Source organism: Haematobia irritans, chromosome 1 (assembly GCF_050003625.1).
Source record: "Haematobia irritans isolate KBUSLIRL chromosome 1, ASM5000362v1, whole genome shotgun sequence".
Classification (NCBI taxonomy): domain Eukaryota; kingdom Metazoa; phylum Arthropoda; class Insecta; order Diptera; family Muscidae; genus Haematobia; species Haematobia irritans.
In genome coordinates, this window is record NC_134397.1 from 227,473,141 (window position 1) to 227,481,994 (window position 8,854).

The following is an 8,854-nucleotide window of genomic DNA, read 5'->3' on the forward strand; positions in this document are numbered from 1 at the left end:
GTTTTTGAGAAATTAAAAAAAAAAAAAAAAACTTTGGACTTGTTTCCTGTAAAAGTCACTTATTAGAGTTAGCATACTTTGGAATGGACTTTGGAGACATCGATATGAACTCATCTTCCTAGGCTTGATGGGGTATAGCCCAACGCAAGTTTTCACAAAGTTTGTATTCCTTAAAAAGTATTATTAAAGAAAAGTAATCGTGAAAAAATGGCGATTTTAGCGGCTAAACTCGAACTTAATACTCACCTTTAGGTTAGGTTGGACTATTCAATCCATGGTGATACCACAGTGGTGAACTTTTCTCTTATCACTGAGTGCTGCCCGATTCTATGTGTAGCTCAATGACAAGGGACCAACTTTTCATAGCCGAGTCCGAACGGTATTCCATATTGTTGTGAAACCACTTAGAGAAGTTTTGAAGGCGGGCATGCTAACCATTGCAACATGGTGGGTGGCTTCCTTATTTATCCAGCAAAAAAAGCGTTGCCAAAAGAAGTAGTGAAAATGTATGTTCGTTTTTGGATACGGAAATGTTGACAAATTGGCACAGAAGCGATGAATTTAACATGCACACAATTTTTTCCGATTCAATCACGAAATTAATTGATGCAATTAATTGTTTTTATTGAAATGACTGCATTCACACACAGAAAAAAATTAAAATAAAAAATTTTAAATTAAAGTCTTAATTGAGTATCAAAAAATATTCAATCAAAAATTTAATTGATTCAACAAATGTTTTTAATTGAAATAAAAATCAATCACAAAAATTAATAGTATCAGTCAATTTTTATACCCTCCACCATAGGATGGGGGTATATTAACTTTGTCACTCCGTTTGTAACACATCGAAATAATGCTTTAAGATCCCATAAAGTATACATATTCTAGGTCGTGGTGAAATTCTGAGTCGATCTGAGCATGTCCGTCCGTCTGTTGAAATCACGCTAACTTCCGAACGCAACAAGCTATCGACTTGAAACTTGGCACAAGTAGTTGTTATTGATGTAGGTCGGATGATATTGCAAATGGGCCATATCAGTCCACTTTTACGTATAGCCCCCATATAAACGCACCCCCAAATTTGGCTTGCGATTGCTCTAAGAGAAGCAAATTTCGTCCGATCCGGCGGAAATTTGGTACATGGTGTTAGTATATGGTCTCTAACAACCATGCAAAAATTGGTCCACATCGGTCCATAATTATATATAGCCCCCATATAAACCGATCCCCCGATTTCGCTTTCGGAGCCTCTAAGAGAAGCAAATTTCATCCGAAACGGCTGAAATTTGGTACATGGTGTTAGCATATGGTCTCTAACAACCGTGCAAAAATTGGTCCACGTCGGTCCATAATTATATATAGCCCCCATATAAACCGATTCCCCGATTTCGCTTTCGGAGCCTCTAAGAGAAGCCGGATCGGATGAAATTTGGTACATGGTTTTAGTATATGACCTTTAATAACGATGAAACAATTGGTCCACATCGGTTCATAATTAGATATAGCCCCCATATAAACTGATCCCCAGATTTGACCTCCAGAGCCCCTTGGAAGAGCAAAATTCATCCGCTTCGGTTTAAATTTGGTACGTGATGTTAGTATATGGTATCAACAACCATGCAGGAATTGGTTCATGTCAGTCCATAATTATATATAGCCCCCATATAAACCTATACCCAGATTTGACCTCTGGTGACTTTTGGAGAAGCAAAATTCATCCGATCTGGTTGAAATTTGGTACGTGGTGTTAGTATATGATATTTTACATCCATGCCAAAAGTGGTCCATATCAGTCCATAATCATATATAGCCCCCATATAAACCGATCCCCAGATTTGGTTTTGGACCCTCTTACAGGAGCAAATTTTATCCGTGTCAGTTGAAATTGTGCTAGTATATGGCCGTTAACAACCATACCTAACTAGGTCTATATCGGTCTACAGTTATATATAGCCCTCAGATAAATCGATCCCCAATCACACAAAAATTGGTCCATATCAAGTTCATAATTGTATATAGCCCCCATATAAGCAACGCCCATATTTCAATTCTGGCTCCCTATGTACCGTGCAAAAGTCCATATCGATTCGTAATTATTTGTGACTTACCTACACATACCTTTTTTGTCTAATATATACCACGTATGAACTAACTAACAATTTAGAAAACGATTTAAGATACCACAACCCAAGTAATTCGATTGTGGATGACAGTCTTTCGTATAAGTTTCTACGCAATCCATGGTGGAGGGTACATAAGATTCGGCCTGGCCGAACTTACGGCCATATAGACTTGTTTTAATTGAATCACTTAATTTTTTTAACTGACTTTCAATTAATTTTTTAATTGAAACTATCATTTCTGCGATTGGAGACATTTCAATTAAAAAGTTTATTGGATCAAATAATTTCATAATTGAACCAGAATTTTTTTTTGTGCAGAAATTATAGTATCAATTAAAAATTAATTGATACTATTAATTTTTGCCCTTGAGTTTTGTTCCAATTAAAAAATTTGTTGGATCAATTAAATTTTTAATTGAATATTTTTTAAAACTCAATTTACATTTTAATTGGAAAAATTTTCGTGAAATGAAATGGCTGAGTGGGCCATTCGTAGGATGGAAAAAATGTTCTTTTTGGATCCGGAAGTGGTGCAAAATTGGCGCAGAAGCGATGAATTTAACATGGGCTTGCCAAAGGACGGATGTCCACCAATTCAACTGCAGTTGCACAGAATTTGCAGCATTTGTTAAGGTGTGATCCGAATTCAGTGTTTTTGATGTGAATTAAAAAAATGTGATGGTTTGGTTTTATAATTTTCATTGCATTCTAACGCTTATCTAAAATCATTGACCTCATATATTCTCAAAAATTCGCAATTTCTTCTAGAATTGATTTAGAATTCTTTTCGACAAAATTTAAATAATTTGTATCCTATTATTAATTCTTACTCTGTTTTTACCTATTTGAAAAAAAATATTTTTTTAATTGGAATGTCTTCATTAACAGAAATGATACTATCAATGAAAAATTAATGGATACTATTAATTTTTGCGATTGATTTTTATTTCATTAAAAAAAATTTTGAATCAATTAAATTTAAATTAAATGCACTGAATTTGCATCACTTTTTAAGTTGTGATTCGATTTCAGTATTTTGGATGTAAACTTAAAAAAATGTAATGATTTTACAAATAAATAATTTTTATATTTTTTATTGCATTCTAACGCTTATCTAAAATGATTGACATCATATATTTTAAAAATTGTTTTCTTTTTGACAAAATTTAAATAATTTGTACCATTTTATTAAAAATCAACTCATTTTTTTGAGTGTGTTGTAATTTTGTTATATCTGATGGCTTTCGCTATTAGAATACATTTCCTGCTCGAATTCCAAGATGCCATTCTCTGCACTGAATGGTGGGTTCAAAAGATCTATTGTCCTTATAATACGAATTTTGCATTGCCAACACTGATCATTAGTGTAAAGACAAAATCATTGGAACCGGGCATGCTTTTTTCGGTGCTGTTTCGACCGAACGGCAAAGAGTTCTTCACAACAGTTTATTTAAAAAGAAAAACAATGTTTTAATACAAAAAAAACAGTAACAGTAAAGAAAACTTGTATTATGGAAATTTTTAAACTTATATTCTAAAACAATTTCTTTATATCTTACTAGCCGATAATGTTCTTGTTAAATAGAGATTTGTTCACATCATTTTTTTCCAATTAAATATCCATAGAATAACAAAAATCATTCGGTTTTCTCGCATGCTCCATAATGGTTAAAAATGTATGCTGCAAACAAAAAAGAAAAGAAGAATTAATGCAAATCACATTATATATAAATCGAGTGTAAGTGCAGAGACGGTTGCATAATGCGGTATTTTTTTTTTTTTTGGTTTAATATATTTTTCTATCTGTATTTTGGTGAATAAGACAAATTTTTGTTAGTTTTTCAGGTACGAGTATAAATAAGAGGAGAGTACTAAATAAGAGTAAAATACACGCCATTTTTTAATACACTAAAATAAACTCTGCGGACCAACAGAACAATTGGTACAAGTTCACATTGTTATTGCGGTTACCACAGTTGGTAGAATTCTACCAAAAATGATAGATTTTTTTACTGTTTAGTAGATTGGTAGAATTTTTGCTGGTTTGATAGATTTTTAAAAATATTCCTCTCTAAAAATTTCGACGAAATTTTCTATTAGAATACAATTTTGACAACATTTTCTATATAAATAACATTTTGGCGAAATTTTCTAGACAAATAAAATTTTGGCAAAATTTTCTTAGAAATAAATTTTTGACAAAATTTTCTGTAGAAATAAAATTTTGACAAAATTTTCTATAGAAATAAATTTTAACAAAATTTTCTATAGAAATAACATTTTGGCAAAATTTTCTATAGAAATAAAATTTTGACAACATTTTCTAGAGAAATAAATGTTGGCAATATTTTCTAGAGAAATAAAATTTTGGCAAAATTTTCTAGAGAAATAAAATTTTGACAAAATTTTCTATAAAAATAAAATTTTGGCAAATTTTCTATAGAAATAAAATTTTCGCAAAATTTTCTATAGAAATACAATTTTGACAACATTTTCTATAGAAATAAAATTTTTGCTAAATTTTCTAAAGATATAAAATTTTGGCAAAATTTTCTATTAAAATAAAATTTTGGCAAAATTTTCTATACAAATAAAATTTTGGCACAATTTTCTATAGAAATAAAATTTTGGCAAAATTTTCTATAGAAATAAAATTTTGGCAAACTTTTCTATAGAAATAAAATTTTGGCAAAATTTTCTATAGAAATAAAATTTTGACAAAATTTTCTATAGAAATAAAATTTTGACAAAATTTTCTATAGCAATAAAATTTTGATAAAATTTTCTATAGAAATACAATTTTGACAACATTTTCTATAGAAATAAAATTTTTGCTAAATTTTCTAAAGATATAAAATTTTGGCAAAATTTTCTATTAAAATAAAATTTTGGCAAAATTTTCTATACAAATAAAATTTTGGCACAATTTTCTATAGAAATAAAATTTTGGCAAAATTTTCTATAGAAATAAAATTTTGGCAAACTTTTCTATAGAAATAAAATTTTGGCAAAATTTTCTATAGAAATAAAATTTTGACAAAATTTTCTATAGAAATAAAATTTTGACAAAATTTTCTATAGCAATAAAATTTTGATAAAATTTCCTATAGAAATAAATTTTGACAACATTTTCTAGAGAAATAAAATTTTGGCAAAATTTTCTAGAGAAATAAAATTTTGGCAAAATTTTCTAGAGAAATAAAATTTTGGCAAAATTTTCTATAAAAATAAAATTTTGGCAACATTTTCTATAAAAATATAATTTTGGCAAAATTTTCTATAAAAATAAAATTTTGGCAAAATTTTCTATAAAAATAAAATTTTGGCAAAATTTTCTATAGAAATAAAATTTTGTTATTGTTGGCTTCTCTTTAATCGTTATTGTTGTTTTTTTATCTCAGCTTAAAGCCATTCATTGACTAAACTACAAGTGTAGCTTAACCAAAAGAGGAAAAGTATGCTTGTCAAATTTATTTGGGCAAAGCCCTATAGACTGCCAGATGGTTGGATGTACAGCTGTTTCGGAATTACCACATTCCTCATCAGCATCCTCTACTTGCAGCAAAGCTATCAACCAATTATCAGAATAAATTCGGGTAATTCACTCAACCCAAAGTTAATTACACTTGAACATTCCGAAAAAGGGTTTGTAGTCGGCTACTACCTAAACAAATTTTGCAAGCATAGCTCTTTTCCTTTGTTTGGTTAAGAAATAAAATTTTGGCAACATTTTCTATAGAAATAAAATGTTGGCAACATTTTTTATATAAATAACATTTTGGCAAAATTTTCTAAAAAATAAAATTTTGGCAAAATTTTCTTAGAAATAAAATGTTGGCAATATTTTCTAGAGAAATAAAATTTTGGCAAAATTTTCTAGAGAAATAAAATTTTGACAAAATGTTCTATAAAAATAAAATTTTGGCAAATTTTCTATAGAAATAAAATTTTGGCAAAATTTTCTATAGAAATAAAATTTTGACAAAATTTTTTATAGAAATAAAATTTTGACAAAATTTTCTATAGAAATAAAATTTTTGCAAAATTTTTGCAAAATTTTCTAAAGATATAAAATTTTGGCAAAATTTTCTATAAAAATAAAATTTTGGCAAAATTTTCTATAAAAATAAAATTTTGGCAAAATTTTCTATACAAATAAAATTTTGGCACAATTTTCTATAGAATAAAATTTTGGCAAAATTTTCTATAGAAATAAAATTTTGGGAAACTTTTCTATAGAAATAAAATTTTGGCAAAATTTTCTATAGAAATAAAATTTTGACAAAATTTTTTATAGAAATAAAATTTTGACAAAATTTTCTATAGAAATAAAATTTTGGCAAAATTTTCTATAGAAATAAAATTTTGGCAAAATTTTCTATAGAAATAAAATTTTGAAAAAAAATTTTCTATAGAAATAAAATTTTGGCAAAATTTTCTATATAAATAAAATTTTGGCAAATTTTCTATAAAATAAAATTTTGACAAAATTTTCTATAGAAATAAAATTTGGCCAGAATTTTCTATAGACATTCTTTTCCTCTGTTGACTAAGCTACTCTTGTAGTTTAGTCGACGGAGTGGTTTTTAAGCTGAGATCAAAACAGCAAATATGATTGAAGTACAAACCAACAATAACAAAACGAATGATGTAAGAGGAAGCACACTCAAAATAAACCCAGCCAACTGCACCCAAATCGATGATTTGAAATTGGCAAAGGAAAAGAGAAATGTTTGTACAAAGATTTATTTCGGCAAAAGCCGACTATCATAAACCTTTTTTCGGAAGGTTCAAGAGCGGTTCACTTTAGGTTTGGTGAACTACCAGAATTTGTTCTGATAATTGGTTGATAGTTTTGCTGCAAGAAGAAGATGCTGATGAGGAATGTGGTAATTCCGAAACGTGCATCCATCCAACCATCTTGCAGTCTATAGAGCTTTGCCTAAATAAATTTGACAAACATTATTTTCCTCTGTTGGTTAAGCTACACTTGTAGTTTAGTCAATGCATGGTTTTAAGCTGAAATCAAAAAAACAACAACAATGATTAAAGAACAAAACCAACAATAACAAAACAAAACGGACATAAAATTTTGGCAAAAATTTTGACAGAAATAAAATTTTGACAAAATTTTTTATAGAAATAAATTTTGACAAAATTTTCTATAGAAATAACATTTTGGCAAAATTTTCTATAGAAATAAAATTTTGACAAAATTTTCTAGAGAAATAAATGTTGGCATTATTTTCTAGAAAAATAAAATTTTGGCAAAATTTTCTAGAGAAATAAAATTTTGACAAAATTTTCTATAAAAATAAAATTTTGGCAAAATTTTCTATAGAAATACATTTTGGCCATATTTTCTAACGAAATAAAATTTTGGCAAAATTTTATATATAAATAAAATGTTCTACAGAAATAAAATTTGGCCAAAACTTTCTAAAGAAATAAAATTTTTCCAAAATTCTCTATAGAAACCCTTTACTATCCTTTGCCAAAGGGCTACCAAAACGTTTCACGTTTGAGTTAATTTAAAATCAAAGTTATTCGTGATTAAATTCAAGTGTTACACGGTGTTAAAGATGAATAGAATGTCATAACTAGGAATAGTCAGCTTGCTCAAACATTTCAAACTGAACAAAATATTTCGCACCATAAACCAATATAATGCTGGTAGTGCTAGCAAACACCTAACAAGATCGGCTCGAATTCAACTAAAACTCTCAAAACTCAGTACCTCTCTTCGTTTAGAATAAAGCTAGTATCACTTAATATATTTTTGCAGAAAGAACACCGAATCAATATAAAATCCGGAGTATCTTATCGCCAAAATATCAATGAGTATTGAAGCGAACAAAAGATTCACTTTTGGAACATTTATAAGTCCTTAGGAAAAACACGGACTCACTAATTGTCATGCAAAAATTTAAAGTTTTTCGTCGTTACTTTTTACATATTAACTTACATTTATCCTGTTGACAACTGGTTCTGTGAAATTCACACTTATTGGAGAAAGTTTTCAATTTACCACCGTATTCTGTACAAACCGGAAACAATTCCTCTGTACAAAAATCTCTGCATTTCTCTTTACACTCGTCCTTAGTGACAATTTTCAAGTCTGTAAATAGAAAATAGTTTACATTAAATTCTAATGTTTACAACCCTTTTTTAGCAACTCTTCTTACCTTTTTCTCCCTTCTCCCTTCGCTGACAGATTGAAGTTTCGTATATGCAGGGATTACGGAAAAGATAACACTGCTGATCATCTACAGCATATATTTTATCTTCAGTCGTGGAACATTTTCTATGAATCAAACAGGGATCAGGTACTGATGTACTGCAAACAGAATTGAGAGCAAAAGCAATCAGTAGACATGATGTCATCAATTTCAATGAAAACATTTCTATTCGTTATGGAAATCACAGCGACTGTGATATCTGATCAGTGGTTTACGCTAGACTGAACACAAATCGATATGAAACCAAGAAATTTATAATTTTCAAAGTTATCAGAATAGGGGGTTTTTCAATTTATCTCTCATTGTGGTTAGATGTTGGGTTCATTTGTTTACTTCTAACTTCATTTAACATAAAGAAATTATTGATAACTAAAGTGCAAAAAAGTACAAGTGTGGAAAAAGTTAAACTGGAATCTGGGTATATAGAATGAATTTGAAATAAAACATATTCAAAATTTAAATAAACTGATCCTATATTGAGATATAAAC

At 28.7% G+C, this 8,854-nt stretch overlaps 1 protein-coding gene across 1 annotated transcript; it reads right to left on the reverse strand.

Moving 5' to 3' along the window:
- Positions 1 to 3,204: 3,204 nt before the first annotated feature.
- Positions 3,205 to 8,603, reverse strand: Sgs5bis. Its single transcript, XM_075306919.1, has 3 exons — positions 8,312 to 8,603; positions 8,092 to 8,244; positions 3,205 to 3,807 (listed from the first exon to the last, which is right to left on the reverse strand). The coding sequence occupies exons 1-3, from the start codon at positions 8,526 to 8,528 to the stop codon at positions 3,764 to 3,766; spliced, it is 414 nt and encodes a 137-aa protein (XP_075163034.1). The 5' UTR covers positions 8,529 to 8,603; the 3' UTR covers positions 3,205 to 3,763.
- Between the last annotated feature and the right edge of the window lie 251 nt (positions 8,604 to 8,854).

Bases quoted from the DNA above. Each gene is read 5' to 3' on its own strand.
- Sgs5bis (XM_075306919.1), bottom strand. From the start codon at position 8,528: ATGTTTTCATTGAAATTGATGACATCATGTCTACTGATTGCTTTTGCT. The intron at 8,245-8,311 runs GTAAGAAGAGTT...TTCTATTTACAG, and splicing joins AAGGGAGAAGGGAGAAAAAG to ACTTGAAAATTGTCACTAAG. The intron at 3,808-8,091 runs GTAAGTTAATAT...TTTTGTTTGCAG, and splicing joins CAGTTGTCAACAGGATAAAT to CATACATTTTTAACCATTAT.